The following is a 19,287-nucleotide window of genomic DNA, read 5'->3' as shown; positions in this document are numbered from 1 at the left end:
GTCAGGTTCAATAGGCGTGAACATGGCAGTATTGGAAGCACTTCCATTGGGTAGAGTTGACATTTTTTCTTCAACATTTATTAGAAGTATTTCTCCATCTATTTAAATAAAAGTTTGTTCTTTCAGCACAAAATGGGCAGTTTCCATCTCACTGATCATCACTAAGAGAGGGTCATTTTGCTGGCAAGCTGCCGTGAAATTTATAGATTTCGAGGTTTCTCCCAGGAAGGTGGGGATCTGTGAAGCTTTCACTGCTACTGCCAGTGCAGTGGTTGCATTGAAGGCTGATGTGTTTTATGGCTAGAGGGCTTGTTTGTTTGCATAAACATATGTGGCATGCTGTGAATGTGTGGATGAGGGACTCCGATACAATTCTCTTGAGACTCTGGAATACTAACGCAAGTTATTCATTCCCCTTTGATCATGAGAATGTTAACTTCGGAAGCCGATAGAATGTCTGCATCTCTCTCCCTCTTATTTCTGGGCTGTTTAGTTGTGCCAGCTCAGCGCTCATTTTTTTGTTTTCCAAAAACAACCCTAAAGCAGGACTTTACTTTTGGGAAACAAAGTAACAATTGTCATGCCATGGAGGGAGGTTTTTCCCTGCGCTTCAGGGCCATCGTGTGATTTCCCTACTGGACATCCATGCCTTTTATGGTTGTCCTGGGTAGAGAAATCTAGTGCAGTGGAAAAGGACATGGCCAAGGGCGCTATGACTTCATGGTTCTCTGGAGGATGGGCCATCACATCAAAATGCTCCACTGGTGTAAACCTCATACTTCTTCGAAATCTAAATCTGTTTGGTAGGGTAAGTGAGCTGCCACATTATGTTGGGGCTTAGTGGCCACCCAAGTTATAATGGCCCTCTTGATTTGTTCTTTGTATTGGTTTGCATGGCTATTGCTTAAGAATACGAATAAGTAATTGGAACAGGTGAGAGCAGAGGTGGGCAAGTCACTGAAAGCTCAAGCCAGAGGCCTAACTCTGGATCAGCTCGAGGTCATGAACCCATAACAATCCGAACTTTCACTCTAGATAATGAGGTCTAGCAGCTACAGCTGCTGACCATATATCATTGGGACCTTGGTTCGAATAAACCTATGATCAGCATTCTGTGATTCCTGTCAAATTTCACTGTGCCAAAAAAGAAAAATATGCTTTGCAATCTGTATCTCTTGTGAAAAGATTTTATGTTCTTTGGCAAGGTTCGTGCAGTGTAAAACCACCCTAAATATATAGTGGCTTCTGCTTGTCCCCTACTTTCTCATCTTGTTGGGAGATCTTGTAGGACCTCGTTTGTGGGTGTGGCTTTTCAATATACTTCCTAGTGTTGTGTGGGTGATTATCGAAGAAAAAGTTAAATCTTCTATGGATTTAATTTCTTCTTCCACATTCTTTAGGGTCAGTGGTGGCTGTGCGGGGGATAGCAGTGAGGGAGGGGCAGGGTGGGGGAAATTAATTACCAAAAATAATTCTTACCTGCGTTCTCCAGCGGTAGTGCTCTTCTGGCCTCTGCTCCTTGACCTTGATTCCTGGCATACCACAAGGTCCCCTATGCAAATCCAGACGCTTCTTTCATGCTGGTATTAACCAGCATGATGAGAGCAGCACCGTGATTGGTGTGAGCGCCTTAGTTAGGTGCTCACTAAGGGTCTATGAGTTTTTGGCCGGCCTTTCGCGGCCAAACTGTCATGCGCTCTTGAAGCAAGTATTGCCACCACTCCTCTTCCTTCCTGCGGCCATGTCTATATGCCGAAATGGACAGCCCCGCTCTCAGCTCAGCTGTTGATATTCAGCACATATTTCTGTTAACTCCTTTTAGACTGAATTTAGGTCATGCACTAGTGACTAGTCACTTTCCTAAACATGGGGCTGCGGAAGGAGCTCTCTCCATGTCTCCACAATAATCATTATGCACAATCTACAGTTCATTTTATTATGTTTTTCTATTTCTATAAATTGCCTAGGGAATAATTGTGGTTACTTGTATTATGCACTTTTAATTTTAGTGGTTACAGATCAGCATTTCATTATTTTTTCTTTTTACAACTTTCTTTGGAATAAATATGTTATTCTGTTATCAGATTTATCCAGCACACATAAAGTTAAGGAAGCTATTGGTATAATGTAGGCTAGGATGCAATACTTCAAATCATCAGTCTTTGTTATGTTTGAACTTAATATATTTTGTAATGGATTTTTAATGAATGGGATTTTAACGAATTTCTATCAGTGAAATGTTGGTAATCCTTTTCTCATATGCATCTTTTATGGCTGCCTGGCCAACATTTTGAATTGAATTGAGCACTCAATATTCCATGTTTCTGACCTTGTACGCCCGTAGTGAGTTCCACAAAAAACCAAAGGTCTCCAAATATCCGTTGAGAGAAAGTTAAATCAATGCACCATTTACAAAGTAAGAACGAGAAATTAATCATTGCACAGTGGATTCTGCAATTATGATTTTGACTTTTTATAAAGTGAGGGACTTTGAAATATAATATTAACGCATATTGGTTTGGGTCATTGGTTAGTACAATGTTAACACCTATGTGTAGGGTCTAGCCGTCATTCCGTTATGCAATGCGTAAATGATGCTAATTTTGTATTATTCCATAGGGGTTTAAATTGAAGCCATGTATGCTTCAGATGCACAGTGGTGCACCTCTTATGGTGGGATGCGGTTGAGCCTTCCAACAGCGCAGCAGCTCTATGATGCCCCCTTCAACTTTGGCAACTACAGACCAGAGGAGATTGGTTGTGTGTCCCGTACCGCAGGGCGCATCTGTCCCAACAACACTAGAAACAAACGCTACCTGCGGACTGATGCTCAGTGGATGAGCGATGTCCAGTTCGACCTACTGTGGGGTTACCCAGACAGGTACATCAAGTCCAATTCCAAGAGGAAGGAGCGGGCTGTAAACCACATCTTGGCCTGGTGGCTGGAGGTTGGGTGGCAGCAACAGGCCACGCCTGGCTGGGGAGCACCACCATCCACGAGGTAAGGTATGCATACTGCATGGAAATGTGTTCAGATCCTTTTAATCCTCCTGGATTTTTTACATTTGGTCTACAGTCTCACTCACTGTAAACTTTGCTAAAAATGGATTGAGAGCGCTAGCCGGCATTATCCAACTTTTAAAACCCCGTCTGCTTTTGCACAGCTGGGGTAAGAGGCTTATGGTTGGCTGCATTTAAAAACGTGTATGGGCGGTGCGAACAGGACTACCTCCCAGCTCAGCCCAGTGTCTGCACACAGGTAGCATGTAGCAGAAGGAACACTTTCGGGATGAGGCTGACCTGGTGTAGTAGACCTTATAATGTGAGTGGGCGTTTGTAGTGTGAGTCTGTAGTGTTTCATTAAAAAGGACGTGTGCTTTACCGTATTATACATTATGAGTAGAATCTACTCCTGAGAACAAATTTGCCGTAGTTAAGTGTAGAGACTCGGTGGCTCACTACACTCTGGTAAATTTGGATTCCAAGTCAGTTTTAATATCATTTATGTAATTATTTCCGGAGTAGCGTGCTACTTGCCAAAAATGTGCTTGGACGCCTCGTCAGTGGTAGTACGCACTATATAGATGCAATTACAATAAAATCAATATCTGCACTCTTTTTGGCACTTGAAGATTTCTCATACTTGTTTGACTCCACTCCTATTTAGATTCCTGGCTTTTGTTCCCCTTGCTAGGCCATGTTAACACTACTGGCCAGCCAGAGGACCAAAGCCCCTAAAACCCTCTTCCCCTTTGAGTGGGGGATGTTTGCTTCTAAGTAGTCCTGTTCATAGGAGTGTGGATGACACATGATTATGCTAATTTCTTTTTACACTGCTCCAGGCCTGGTTGGTCTCATCCCACGGGGGACGAAGGGGAGAAGGTCAGAGCTCCCGAGCCACTTACAGGAGATCTCACCTAAAGTTTTGGAGGGAATGGACCAGCCAGCAGCGGTAGTCGTTCGTGCATGGTTTCAGGCTCTCAGAGAGGTCTTTCAACAGGCCACATCAAGTTATCACCTTGGAATGACCCAAGGAGGGTTGGCCCAGGGGTGGAGTGATGTGTCATCCCAGGATTATGTAGAGGTGCCTGTCTTCTGAAACTTTCCACCCACACTTAAAAACCTCTCCATAGGAGAGAGAAGATGGATTTTGAAGTATCCTGAGGAAGACCTTTGTCTTGGATGCTGGCGCAACCAGGACTTAGTCTGGGTGGTACTCTGTGAAATTACCCCTTGCGTCCACTAAGGGACAGTAGAAGAATGGACTCGCCGAAGCACCTTGGAGAAGAAGGGTTCCCCTGAAAATTCTGAGGACAGGGCCTGTAGAGAGGTATACTCATCAGAGGGGCACCCCCTGACTACTGTTAATATACAGGTAACCCACAAGGGGCCAAAGGGGGCCAAGGAACTTGTACCTGTGTCTGGGAGGAGTGGGGAGCGTACCGCCATCACCACCTGCCCGCGCAAACACCGGCAGGAAGGAGGCAGCTGCTGGCTCCTGCACTGGCACTTAGAGAGCTCTGCTGACCAGGCAGGGAACCAGCTGGTTTGAGAGCCCAAGGGGAAGCTACATCCAGCCTGCCCCAGAGAGATCATGGGCATCTGGATTACGAATGAAAAAAGATGTGACTAAGGCTGCAGGTATATAAAGCGTTTTTGTTGTGGCTCAAGGCCACCAAAAAATAAACATAGCCTTGGGGGCAGGCATGCCCCAGAAGCCCCTGGGGCGCCTCAGAAACATTCACAGAATGGACGGGCCACTACCGACATTACTAAAGCTGTTCTGTTGGCTGCCAGGAGGGCAGCACGTCCTAACGAAGCTCCGAGTAAGAATCAGGAAGACCACCCTTTGTCTCCCAGGTCACCAGATGTGTCACCCCGAGAACCTTCTTCACCTTCAAGCACTCCTGGATCTGATGCTTTAGTCTGATGGTTCTAGGGCCGGAACTCTTGTTGGTTGGTCTTCGGGATCCTTTGCAGCATGTGTAAAAGGAGGAAAATAAAATCAGAGACAGAGTTGATTGAAAAGTGAAATGCTTTATTGACAATGAGAACACCAATATGGAATCAATACCCTTATTAATAAAGGACATTTAAATGTTTTCTAATTGTATGCATTTTCAGATGGTACAATCCATAATGGTTTTAGTGGAGTGGCATTGGTTTATTATGACATGTTTCTGCTTTCATCATGGAGGTGACACTGACAAAGTCAGTAGGCCTACACCCCATTTTATTGTGTCTAGGATATGTGGGGGAGTATTGGGGTTTTAGGGTTCAGGTTAGTGTGTGTGTGTGTGTGGGGAATGAAGCCATTTCCTGGCTGCTGTGTATTGTGTCTGTGCACACATCACCTCCCCTGAGCCGGCCTTGGACTGCACTACCTCAATTCCCAAGGGTGCTTAGAGCTGCAATGGGGTACTTGGATCCCAATAAATTGAAGTTTGTGGACTTAAACTGGAGAATGGCCCTCATCCGTTGCAGCTAATAACCCACTGTTTTACACACACATTGGCACAAATACTCACATTTTGTTTTCTCTTAACTGCGCCTTTTATGTCTGATCGGTGATAGCTGCTGCTTTGCTGAGCCAAAAGTTTTTTTTAATATAAGTTGAGGAATTTGACTGTCTTTTTTGTCTGTGCATCAGACGTGTCTCTTCTTAGGACACAGTATATGCCTTTCACAGTATATAATGTATTGTTTAGTAATCATGCTTTGAATGTGCCGGTGTTATAAAAAAAGAAATGCAACACAGCTGGATTTGAGAAATCAAGAAAGAAACACAAGAAAGGGAAAGAAACTCTTTCAGAAGCACGGTTTTAAAGAAATAGTGAGAAATCTCCCACTTAACTGAGCAGCAGTGGGCTTCAGCTCCAAGCGATTTTTTTTTTTGTCTTTGCCCATCCTATGTAGACGCTCGAGTTGTATTTATCCATCTCACATTATCTCCGTTTCCATCACTTGGTTTATCCTTATCACACCTAGGTCCAATTATACCAAAAATCATGAAACACGACTTTGCGTGGTGATCTGTAGTGATGCGTTACCAGATGACCACTCCATGTTTTCTACGCCCCTTACGCCAGTGATGTTATTGGTCACCCTCAACCTAAATATGCCTTGTTTGCTAGATTCTATTCTTGAGTGGCACAATAGCAAGCTACTGGGGTCTTAGTTGAGGTTTGGATTAAGGTACATTCTCCAGGTCAAATCTCTAAGTGCTGACAACGTCCCTTGTGTAAATCACGTAAAAAATGAAAGTTTCCGATAACTACACATATTACATCTGTAAATATCACAGTTTTATTTTTCCTGTTGTTGCACCTGTTGTTGGTTGCTGTCAGAATTCCATGAAAGGTGGGTCATGCAGCTTTGGTCAATCTGGTTTTGCGTGGAATCCAATGAGTGTTTTTGCTATCTTTTCACCTAATACTCAATTTGCATATATGTCATGTCATGTCATGCTTGATCTGTCGGCGGCCTTCGACACCGTCCCCCATGAGGGTCTCCTCGCCAGACTTTATAACATCGGTCTGAGGGGGACGGTGCTTAGCTGGTTTACATCCTTTCTTGAGGGTCGTCGACAAACGGTCTGGGCCTCCCCGAGCTCCGCCGAGATGCCGCCATTGGGAGTTGGAGTTCCGCAGGGTTCTGTGTTGAGCCCGACTCTTTTTAACATCTTCATGACCCCTTTGGCGGCACTGGTGGAGTCCTTTGGGGCCCAGATCGTTTCCTACGCTGATGATACCCAGCTTCTTTTCACGTGTAGAAAAGATCAGGTTTTTGACGGAGAGAGCATTCGGGGCTGTCTCGGGATGGTCTTCAATTGGTTTTAGCACAACAGCCTTAAATGTAATTCTAATAAATCGGAGGTGCTGTTCTTTGGCTGCTCCTTAGATCCTGACTGGCAGGCATGGTGGCCGGTGGATATGTTCCCTCCTGTACAGGCATCCCAGGTGGCAAAAAATCTGGGAGTCAAGATTGACAATGGTCTGACGCTGAGATCTCAGATTCTAGGTCTGACGGGTACTTGCTTTGGCATTCTTAAAATGCTCCGGAAGTTCTTGCCTCTGCTCACAGAAGAGCACAGAAAGATCACCGTGCAATCCTTAATTGGCTCCAGATTGGACTATGCCAACGTCCTCTATCTGGGGCTTCCGGACTATCTTATACAGCGGCTGCAGGTTGTGCAGAACTCGGCGGCACGTGCTATTTTTGGCCTCCACAGGCGAGCCAGAGTATCCGGTTTGGTGCAGTCGCTTCATTGGCTGCCCATCCGGAAGCGGATAATTTTCAAAGCGCTGACCCTGGCTCATAAAGCGCTTTTTGGCTCTGGAGCAAAGTACTTGCAGCGCAGGCTTGTCTTCTACCGCCCGGCCCGGTCCTTGCGATGGGAATTTCTGTTTTTGGCGGCGGTTCCCCGAGTAATGAAGGCCCGTATCGGGGGGCGCTCCTTTAGACTGAGGGCACCACAGCTCTGGAATACTCTGCCTTTGGCCTTGCGCGGTACATCTAATCTTCTTTCTTTCAGGAAGGGCCTTAAAACCTGGCTTTTTACCCTTTAGTGTGTTTTTTGTTTATTGTTCATGAATGTTTTATATGTGTTATGTTTTTCTCTGAGCTGCCAAAAATAAAGCGCCGGGACACTCCACTCGAGTAGCCGTGCGCTATAGAAATTAAATTTAACATAACATAACATTAGGGTTTTCACACTACATGATGTAGCGCTTTTTCACTTTCGGCTCACAATCTATTTCCATTGAAAAGTTCATTGCTACTGTTGTTTGTGGCACATTTCATTGTGTAGCACCTCTGTGCATCGTGTGAGTGCATGTGCTTAAGTGTAATGCCTTTGTGCCCAAGTGTATCGCCTTTTTATACACAGTCTCTCACACACAGTGGGTCAGGAAAATGATCTTTGCTGCTCTTTTTAAAGTTGCAATTTGACACCCAGTTTTTAAGCTCTCAACCCCCATTTCCTCCATAATCTATTGGGAAAGGCAATATATTCTGCAACATTTGCAGTTTTGTGGGGTGATCTGAGAGCCATTGGTGGTTGACACTCTTTGCAGCTGTCTAGTCTAGTCTGGTACCTGTCATTCTCTCACTTGATCTCTTTTTCTCCTTCACTTCTAGACCACTAAACTTTGACTTTGTTGTTCGCCGGGGCCATTTAGCCAAGGTTCTCATCACGCCTCATGTCCAGAATGGCTGGAAGTTGGCAGTCACCCTGTTCCGTGGAACTTACTTCCTCTTGGAAGTAATGGATGATGAAGAGCTCTCTGAGGCCGGACATCGGATCAACTATACTGGGCACAAGTTCGAGCAGTACATGACCTCAGGTACCAGTGCAGGCCTTGAAGCGGAGCGGGGAGGTGGGTGGGCCTATGCAGAGGCCTCCTGTTGTGCTGGGATCTTTAAAAAGCTGGAACATCTGAGAGAAGTGTCAGTCACACTAGAGACAGACCCATTGATTTGAATAATTTCTATGTTCATTGCTTAAATTAAATACTATAGGCCTGCTCGCAAAAGCAGAGGCTAAATTCACTTTCCAAGCTTCTTTGGGCTTGACACGTCTCAAGACCCCTGTGTGATAGTTTCTTAATGCCCTTGTGCTCCATCAGGCCTATTTTGAACCCTAGCCCTGGCTGTGTTAAAAGCTTTGTAGTGATCAACTACAGCATTCAGCTTGACAAATACATCCTTCGGAGAGGCCAGTTGCCATGGCAATATATGGTGAATGATGCCTTTCTAGGGATGAGGCGGCTGCAGTTGATATAGCGTGGGACAGTGTCGTGTAGGTGTTCAGCAGATTATGCCACTGTTCTGCTGGCCCTGGGGTTTAGTGTACAGGACGAGGCTTGCACGACTGGTGTCAATTCAAGAGAGGTGGGCTCATCTGGTCGCAGGCCTCAACCCTCATAGCATAGCTGATAAGTCAGCATCATTTGCAGAGCCCCTGTGGTGCTTATTGTAACATTTCTAGGTCTGAGATTTTTTCAGTGAGTACCATTGAGTTGTTTCCATACTGGGAACTCGGCACCTGATTTAGAGTTTGGCAGAAGGGGTAGTCCATCACAAACATTACAGATATACCATCCGCCATACTACAAGGGCCAGATGCATGACCATTGGATTTTTACAAGTGCATTGTATCCAATGGCATAGTAATATGGCGGACAGTATATTACAAGTGCAATATATCCGATGGTACTTGTAATACAGTGGACAGGATGTTGCAAGTGCATTATATCTAATGGCACTTGTAAAACGGCGGACAGGATATTGCAAGTGCCATATATTCAATGGCACTTGCAATACAGCGGACAGGATATTACAAGTACATTTTACCTGATGGCACCTGCAGTACAGCGGACAGGATATTACAAGTGCATTTTATTCGATGGCACTTGTAATACGGTGGGTGCGATATTACAGGTGCATTATATCCAGTGGAACTTATAATACGGTGGACGGGATATTACAAGTGCATTATATCCGATGTCACTTGCAATACAGCGGACAGAATATTAAAAGTGCATTATATCCGATGGAACTTGTAATATGGTGGACGTGATATTACAGGTGCATTATATCCAATGGCATTTGCAATACGGCAAATGGGGTATCCTAGCGCTTTTGACACATATAACCGATCCGCCAGGCTATAAATCAGGCCATTAGTCATCTTCTTATTAATCATATACACTTCCATTGTTTGCACAGGGAAAGGGAAAGGAAAGGGGGATTGAGGCCTGTAGGATATTCCTATGCTCGGTTTTCTTTTGCGACATAGCTTTTGTACGAAGGGGACACTAACCTTGGTTTTTTTTCTTCAGAAATAAGACCAGATGCAGGGTTAGGAATTTTCATAGGTGTGTGATGTACAGACATTAAACTGGCAATATACCACTTTCCCATACCTTCACACACGTAACCCACCTTGCTCTTCTGCTCTGAGAACAAGCATTTGCAATGCAATCGGCCTTGCATTAGTTAAAGTTTGAGCTATTGATGTTGTAAATGCTATTGTTATTTTTGTATGTTTAGTTGTTTGTAGTAGAATGATGTGGTTTGAATTGAAATTGTTGGGTGTGGACTTGTGGGATGTGTAGTGCGTTTGTGTATTGTAAATATGTGTTATGGTGAATAGATGGGGTGGACGTTGAATTAAATAGATATTTAGACTGATAGGTATAGGTAGGTTGTGTATGAAGTGATGAATGCAGTGTTGATAAAGTAGCATAAATAGTGTGTGAAAGAGATAGAAGGGGAGAGAATGGTATAGATGTATAAAGAGGCTGCAGTTGTGTGTGTATGGAAGAGAGGTGTGGCGCAGCGGCCAGGGCGGCTGACTCCAGAGCACGGGGCTCGATCCCCGGCGGCAGCTCAGCCCAGCAACATTTGACCCTGGGTAATAATCTTCCCGACGGCCCCCTGCACCTTTAGACCCTTAGGGGTGATTAGTTGGCGCTTTACAAATACTGCGTTATTATTATCTTATGTAGACGATAGAGAAAGAAGAGGAGGAGAGTGTGTGTTTGTCGTTATTATTTGCAAACAACTAAACATGACACATTTTTCGGTTCCACACACAACCGCCTTGCAAACATCTATCATGGGCCGTGGTAGTCTTACAGAAAGAAAACAAACAAACACACAAAAGCTTTGTCAAACACATCGCCAGACCTGTTGCCTTTATTAATGTTTGTTCTGTTTTAGGTCAGTTTTCTGCCCCTGCTGTATAACTGTTCACGTTAGCATTATTCTTTATAGCAAAGATACCCTGACTCCATTTTAATAGCTTTTTCTGCAAGTGTTCTCCCTGGCACATTTTATTTACATTCCATCCTGAGGCAAAGAGACCTAGGGCGGCCTTTCCAATACCCTGCACAGTTAGTTGATGTTTCAGTAGAAACACAATACCATTCATGGCACACTCTAAGAAGAAGTCATTTGACTGCAAGGGATCTGGGCACTGTTTTAGTGGAGAAAGACCAAAACAAGCATTGGCTAAATGCCAAAAGATATCTCTATCAATCAATCAATCAATCATAACACTTGTATAGCGCGCTACTCACCCGGAAGGGTCTCAAGGCGCTTGGGGGAAGGGGGCCGCTACTAGATTTTATGTAAAAACACAGATTGCTTCAGCAGTCCCAGGCACTGAAGGGGACTACTTTTTGTGTGGATATACACAACAGGTACCCGAAGAAGCCCCTACAGGATAGCTCCAGGCCAGACTTTCTGGATATCCACAGAAATGTCATGTAATCAAATGAATTGAAAAGGAACTATTACAGAGTCTATGGTTATCTGGAAAGTGTGGAATGGATCCGAGTCTTTCACCATTTTTGATTGAAGGCAATAATAACACGAAACAAAGACCACGAAACAACACCACACTTCTGCTAGTCCTTTGTGCAGATGCCAATGAACATGGCGAGGCTAAATACATGAACTGTTTGTCATAAATCAAGCGTTGCTGCACAGCAGGGGCAGAATAACAACTGCAGAGCGTGGGTGCTTTGAGGTTCATATGAAAAATTAAATCTATTGCATCCAAAAAGGATTATAGGTGTTTTTAAAGTAAATTGTTTATAAGGAGAGCGGACTATCTTTGCTATGCCCTAATGCTGCCAGCAAAAATTAGTCACGATTTCTATATCTAAAAGTTCACTGTGGTCAACGAGACAAGGAAAAGGAGCAACTTAGTCATGGCCAGGCCTTTCCTACTCTGCACCAGTACTTTAACACTTACCCAGTTGTCATAGGTAAATGAAATCCAAAGGTAGCCACAGCAGTGGGTTACAAGAAGGTGGTTTATTGTTCCGGCTACAGAAGATGAAATTGATAGATAAGATGGTAAGTAAGATTTAAGGTAACCCCACCAGGAGCAGCCTCCCTGCTACTCAGCCTGCTGACACCAAGTGACACCCAGCACATCACCAGGCACCCAAGCATTCCATGACATCACCACGTATTCCAACACCCTGACTGAGCAGTAGGGAAGATGTGACAAAGAGAAAGGAGAGGCGACAAGTCCTGCCCTTTGCGCTCGTTCTTTCTTCTGCGCTAGAGACGAAGTCCAAGGGGATATTTTCACACTGACTCAGGAAGTGAAATGCTGTTGCAACGCTCGTCACCTGGAAACAATTGTGAAACAGCCAACTTGAACAAGACTATTGCAAAACACACTGGCAAATGACCCGGATGTTCACTGCTTGTCCATAGCATCGCCTTCACCATTTATTCATTTTTTTTTTTTTAAACATATTTTTATTGCAGAGTTAGAAACCACAGGATACAAACAATCAACCCGTGCCCCCGCGACACCCCACTGTCCAATAATAAATCCAAACTGTACACAGCCATTCAGCCCGCATCCCGGAGGCCGGGCGGCACATTGATCCAAGCAATAGGAGAAAATCACAGTGCAAGTCCCACAGGGACCATGGTCGAAAAGCCATCGTACGTATCTGCTTTTTACCCCCCCCCCCACAACAAAATCTCCGTCAGCCATCCCAAAACTAATGCAGTAACATCCCGCGCTTCGGGGCTCCCCCTAAGCGCCCCCGCCCCAACTCGCCTGGCCGCTCCCCCAGCCCTCCCCCACTGCCCCAGCACGCAACCTCCCTAATAGAGCCTAGGCACCCAGGCTAGCCACCCCCTAATGGCTTCCGTCCCACCCCAAGTCCCATAAACCAGTCCCCCCCCAAGGCCCCCCCCCCTGGCAACTGCTGGGAGTACCCCTCGCCCTGTCGAGTTGGATGGATCTACCACAGCGCGGAAATTAGCTCTTCTGTGTGCGCCCCGTGGTGTCCACCGGCTCAGTTCTCTCCATCCCCGTCATCCACCATAGAGTCACGCAAGGCCTGCACCACCTGCTCCCATGCACGCGCCGCGTCCAGAACCCTCTCATTCCCCAACTTAACAGCCTGTTTCATCCGGAGCACACTCTCGCAAGCAGACCACCGCAGCAATTCATTCCTCCACCTACGCAGCGAGGGCCCCCCCCTGGACTTCCAGTGCCACGATATCTCCCTCTGCGCCAGTATCAGACCCAGGTCAATAAATTTGCTCGTCACCTTGGTGCGTTTGGTGTGCGGGAACCAGAGCAACAGGCACGCCGCCATATCAAAGTCCACCTCCCTGGCAGACACTTCATTCAGGAGTTCCCCTACCTCTGCCCAGTAGGTCCCCAATTGCGGGCACCCCCAAAACAAATGATCCATGTCCGCACCCAAAGACGAACACCGTGGGCATCGGGCATCCGGCACCCGGAAGTACCGCTGTAATTTCTCCGGGGTTAAATAGGCCCTATGAAGCACATAGAAATGCACTTGTTGAAAGCGCGCATTTCTCGTGCCCTTCCACGTACGCCGCAGGATGTGTCCCCACGCCGTATCCGGTATGGGGCGGCCCACACTCTCCTCCCATTTAGACTTGAGCCCCAGGAGCGGCTCCAGACCCTCATGCAGCATCCTATTATGGAGGCACGTCACAGCCTTAACCGTACCAGCTGCCATCACCACATATTGGCACGCCATAGTCGTCGTTGGTTCTACGAGCCCCCCTTTCCAGTGCTTCTGTACGGCAGCCACCACTGCCGCGTGTAGGAGGAACCCCCCGTCAGGCAGCCCAAACTGGTCCCGGAGCACCTCAAACGGTGCCAACGCCCCATCTATGTACAGGTCGCCCACCACCTGCAATCCCATCTCTTCCCAAGCCAGCAACGGGGACCAATCACCCCCGTGCGGCAAGGCCGTCAGCATGCCGATCGGAATCTCCGGTGCATAAGGCCGCGAAGCCCTCGCTCTCCGAAGGCTCCTCTGCCAACACAAACGGAGCGTCCTTTCCTCCACGGTGAGGGCCCGCAACTCAAGCCTCTGCTGCATGATAATATAGGACAACACATGGCGTTGCATCCCCCGATCCCGGTCCTCCTCCGGACCCCTGAACACCCTAGCCACGTTCTGTGTTAGAACCTGCAGCTGTGCCGCTAGGTAATACAGCTCAAAGTCAGGCACAGCCATACCCCCTTCCATCTTCGGGCGGAGGAGCGTGGTCAGGGCCACTCTACGGCGGCCATGCCCCCACAGAAAGCCAATAATCATCGACCTCAGGTCTCTGAAGACCCCTTGGGGAATCCATATGGGCAGCGTCCGGAAATAATAGAGAAAGCGGGGGAGTGCCACCATCTTCAGAAGGGCAATCCTGCCTAGAACCGTCAGCGGGAGGGTCGACCAGAAAGACAAGCTGCCCCGCAGTGCCCGGACACAACGACCAATGTTGCCCTCCAATAGGTCTGCGGTAGCGTGGTAAATGCGAACACCCAGATAGGTGAAACAAGATGGTTCCCACACCACGTCCAAGTCTCCGTCAGGAGCAGGTGAACCCGCTCGCAGCGGGAACACACAAGTCTTCGCCCAATTGACCTTAAGGCCCGACAGCCGGCCGAACTCCGACAGCAGCTCCATAGCACCGGCCAACGCCCGGGAGGTGTCAGCCAGGTACAGGAGCAAGTCATCCGCATAAAGCGATATATAATGCCACTGCTCGCCCCTGGCTATCCCCAAGTACACGACACCCGACCTCGCATGGACCGCTAAAGGTTCCATTGCCAGAGCAAACAACAGGGGAGACAGAGAGCACCCCTGCCGCGTGCCCCTGCCCACCGGGTACGCCGCAGACACCAGGCCGCCCAAACGTACTCTCGCCGTCGCCGATGCATACAAGACCCTTGTCCACCTGCGGAACCCCTCGCCCATACCAAACCTCTCCAAAACTCCGTCCAGGAACGGCCATTCCAAACTATCAAAGGCCTTCTCGATGTCTACAGACAGGACCGCAGGGGCACCCTCCCCGTCCAAGATGGCGTCCATTATCCCCACCAGTCGGCGAACATTCAGCGCCGTGCTCCTCGTGGGTATGAACCCGGCCTGGTCCCTATGTACCAGGCCCGTCATATACGGGGCCAGCCTGGTGGCCAGTATCCGGCTCAGAATCTTATAATCCACCGTCAGCATGGACAGCGGGCGGTAAGACCGCACGTCCGCTGCGTCCCGGCCTGGCTTCAGGAGCGGCACAATCAAGGCCTCCCGCATGGATCCGGGCAGCGCCCCAGCCTCGAATGCTTCAGCATACACCGTCAGCAATCTGGGTGTCAAAATATCCGCATACAGCTGATAAAATTCAATCGGTAATCCGTCCACCCCGGGCGTTTTGTTGCGGGCCATATGCTTTATGGCCGCCCGTATTTCCGTGAGCGTTACCGGGCCGCCCAGTTCCCTCGAGTCCTCCTCAGCAAGGACCGGAAGCTGCCTCTCCCCCAAGTATTCCACAATGTCCTGGACCCCCACCTCCAGCTGACTCTGGTACAGTTCCTCATAGTACCCCCTAAAGCACTCCAATATCGCTGCCTGGTTGTACACCATCTCCCCCTGCGCAGTGCGAATGCCGAGGATCGGGGAGCCCCTAAGTTCCGGGTTGGCCAGTCTGGCCAAGAGGGTACCCACCTTGTCCCTTTCCGCATGCGCCCTGACGATATACTGCTTATAGTCATAGCATCGCAAACGTTCCGTCTCAGTGGCAACCACCTCCTTCGCTTCTAATAGCTGGGCTTGTAAGTCCGGTCTAGCCGGCCTGCGGCGCTCCAGGTCCCTCAACCTACCTTCCGCTGTCACGAGGTCATTCAACACAGCCGTGCGAGCATTCGAGAACCTGCCCAGACACACTCCCCTCGCCACCACTTTCATTGCATCCCATTCAATGGACCTACTCGTGGCCGTGCCCGCATTCATTCCGAAATAGCTATCAATGCCTTGCCGAACCACGTCTTGGAAGACAGGATCCTCAAGTGTCTCCGGCCGAAGCCGCCACGTTGGTATAACTGAGCGCTCCCTCTGCCACTGAATGTGCACCAATAGGGGATTATGATCTGAGATAGTCCTAGCTAAGTACTCCGCATGGGAGACCAACGGAGCTAGGGATCCACCACAGAGCACCGAGTCAATCCTGACATGCAGGTCATGAAGCGCAGAGTAAAAGGAGTAATCCCTGGTCTCCCTGTGCCGCTCCCTCCAGACATCCAGCAGCCCCCACCTATCCTGCCAGTCCTTCCTGTGCGCGGTCAGCCTGCGCACCGGGGAGTCCACCAGAGGGGGATGGGACCTATCCAGAGCCACATCAGTAATCGAGTTAAAGTCCCCCCCTAGCACTATCGGGCCCGCCAGGAAGGAGGCTAACGCCCCTGAGAGGCTATCAAGATATCGAGCTTGATCAGTGTTTGGCGCATACACACAGCAGAAAACCACATCCCGGCCATATAACCTCCCCTCCACCGCCACAAACCGGCCATCCGGATCCACTACTTGATTCAGCAATTGAAAGGGTATCCCCGCCCTCACCCAGATCAGCACCCCCCTGGCATACGCTGAGTAGGTGGTGCCAAACACCTGGCCCCGCCATCTTTTCTGCAAGGCAGTACATTCCTTCTTAGTGAGATGAGTCTCCTGAAGCATAGCAATCTGAACCCCCCTGCGTACAAGATATGCATGGACCTTATGACGCTTCACCATAGTTCGCAGCCCCCGGACATTCCACGTTAGGCATTTCAGATTAGGTAATGTCCCCATTCCAACTTCGTACAGTCCAAATCAAATAACGAACGTTCATAACCCCCCCAGTGCAGTTGCCCCCCCCAAACACACCCAAAACAGAAAAACTTCCCAAACCCCGCTCCCCAGGACAGAGCACACGAACCCAATGTCCGCCCCCATCCAAACCTTGAAACAACTTCTCACACTCATAACCCTGTGGTCTCCACCACAGGCGGCCTTAAGGGCCCAAGGGGGGTGAGTCACCGCCGACCTCAGCGAGCGGAGCCCACGCCCCGCGCCTCCATCCCTCTTGAAGCACAGATCCCCCCCTCCCGGCGTCCCGGCCCCCTATCAACAGGATACCACCCCACCATGAAGTCCCGATCTAGCTCAATCCAACCCAATGTCAGCCGCAAAAGATACCATCCGAGGTCTGTGGGGTCACCTCCGGCCCCTTCGAACTGTCCGCTTCTGAAAGTTCCTCTCCCGACCTGCCGCCTTCTCCTCCCGAGTCAGTGTCCGCACGTTCACTGTTCTGTTGCGACCCTGTAATGGCCGCCGTCGCTGCGAGTGCATCCCTCTTTTCCGCCGCCATTTGGGCCTCCCGCCTCTCCCGTTGGCGCCTGTTGCGGGATCGGATGCGTTGCGATTGTCTCACCCGGGGCTGCTTGGGCTCATCTCGCCTGCTTTTATGCGATCTGTCCGTACCCGCCCTGTATAACTCCAGCCATTGCCAAACCTCGTCCGGAGTCTGAAAAAAGTGCGTAGACCCATCCAACATGATCCGCAACTTAGCTGGGTAGAGCAAGGAGTACTGAATGCTTTCCTCCCTGAGCTCCTTTTTCACTGCCAGGAACGACGCCCGGTTTTTCTGGACCATTTGGGTGTAGTCCGGGAAGATCGTAACCCTACTATTCTCCACGTCATAGGGGCCCGACATCCTGGCCCGCTGAATGAGAAGATCCCGGTCTTTGTAGTGGAGGAGTTTCACCACCATCGGGCGGGGGGGGCGACCAAGCCCCGGTGGGCGAGCAGGTACCCGGTGGGCCCTCTCTAGCGTAAAGAAAGGAGTGAGCCCCTCCGGCGCCACCACAGTGCGGAACCAGTTCTCCATATAGGCCACTGCATCCTCCCCCTCAATCCGTTCCGGAAGGCCGACGACCCGCACGTTGTTCCGCCTATTGCGGCCTTCTGCATCCTCCGCCCTCCGTTCCAACGCGTCCAACCGGGCCAACATATCAGTGATCTTATGTTCCGCGGCCACCACCGACGGTTTCAGGTCCAGCAATAGTTGGTCATGGTCCTTAACTTTGTCCGCTAGCTTCGCGTGATCTGCGCGCAGCAGCCCCAGGCCCACGGCCACTTGGGCGATGTCTTGGTGCAACACGTCCTTAGTCGAGGCGATCGCATCAAGTATGGCATCTAGTCGCTGGTTCAGCCGTTGGTCTCGATCGAGCTCCGAGGAGGGACTCTCGCCCAGCTGGGTGGAAGTTGCCGAGTCCCCCTCAGTGCATCCCGCGGCCATCGACCCACTCGTCGCCGCCATTCCAGGGTGCTGCGTCACAAGTCCAGGAGCTCGGTTACCGTCAGCGCCCGTGGGCAGCACCGGTCGCCGGCAGTGCAATGTCTCCACCGACACTCACAGGCACAAGAGCCACGGCCTGCGACGCCCACTCCACTCGGCCGCCCCCACGGGAGCCTGAGGGGAAGAGGAGAAGTCCCAAGACGGTATCCAGCTAGGGTCCCCAAGCTCCGGACGAGCCAAGGCAGCGCACCACGGCCTCAGATCACAGTCCCGCCGACCCTAGCGCCCCAGTCAGCGGCTTGCAGGATCTCTCGCCAGGGTCCCTCGCCAGTCGGCGACAACTCGGCTCAGGGCTGAAGTTCGGGGCCTTCCGACCTCCCCGCCGCCATTTTCTTCGCACCCTCGGCAACACCTCAGCCGCTGCTTCAGCACGGTCTCCTCGGGGGCGGCAGTCCCCCAGCAGTTCATCAAGTGCACCCAGCTGTCCCCTCACACTTCAGAGGGCAGGAGAGTCGTCTCCGGGCCGCCCAGGGTTCCGAAAACAGGAGAATTAGCGGGATCCTGCGCGGAGCTACGAGCTCACGCCGCCATCCCGATCGGCGTCCAAGCCACGCCCCCTTCACCATTTATTCATGGCATCTTTTCAAGTATGTGAAAAAAATAGCTTTAGTATAAAAAATAAATAAGCAGAAAGGCTAGTATCTTGCAACATATTGGGCATCTGCCAAACCAGAAAGGTTAATCGCCTTGGATAATTTTTCATTTTTTTTTTCTGTAGACGCGTAAAATAAGAATTCAGCACTCTCTGTAATGAATATAAATGAGCTGATAAATTTCGGAAGCAAATGATTTCTGAAAAGCACATAGGAACTGTAATTTCCCTTGATGGGAAAGTTGTCATTCTAGCTTCATCTGGTTTAAGGGGGGGGAAGTAATTTCAAACATTTTGCGGTGAATGGCCGCAGGGCAAAAATCCATAACACTTTCCAAATCAGCCGTGCTGTATAACACAGATGTGGAGAAATCAAACTGAATGAATAACATGGGTCGCTATTATAAAAACGAAAGCACGCATGGTGCGCTGAAAAAAACAAACAAATAAAATTGAAAGCGTGCATGTCGCGCTGAAAATGAAAGCGGACGCAATTATTATTCAAG

General features: G+C 49.2%; 1 protein-coding gene across 4 annotated transcripts in view; it reads left to right on the top strand.

Moving 5' to 3' along the window:
- Window positions 1–19,287, top strand: part of LOC144756332 (decapping and exoribonuclease protein-like) — a 123,329-nt gene that overhangs the window by 25,289 nt on the left and 78,753 nt on the right. For all 4 annotated transcript variants that reach the window (XM_078646050.1, XM_078646051.1, XM_078646049.1 and 1 more), the window contains exons 2-3: window positions 2,620–3,001; window positions 8,140–8,345. In XM_078646050.1, coding sequence (XP_078502176.1) covers window positions 2,637–3,001; window positions 8,140–8,345 — 571 coding nt within the window. In that variant the 5' untranslated portion in view covers window positions 2,620–2,636. The remainder of the gene's footprint in view (window positions 1–2,619; window positions 3,002–8,139; window positions 8,346–19,287) is intronic.

The sequence above is a fragment of the Lissotriton helveticus genome, chromosome 5_1 (genome assembly GCF_964261635.1).
Source record: "Lissotriton helveticus chromosome 5_1, aLisHel1.1, whole genome shotgun sequence".
NCBI lineage: Eukaryota > Metazoa > Chordata > Amphibia > Caudata > Salamandridae > Lissotriton > Lissotriton helveticus.
This window is presented reverse-complemented; position numbering and strand designations above follow the sequence as displayed.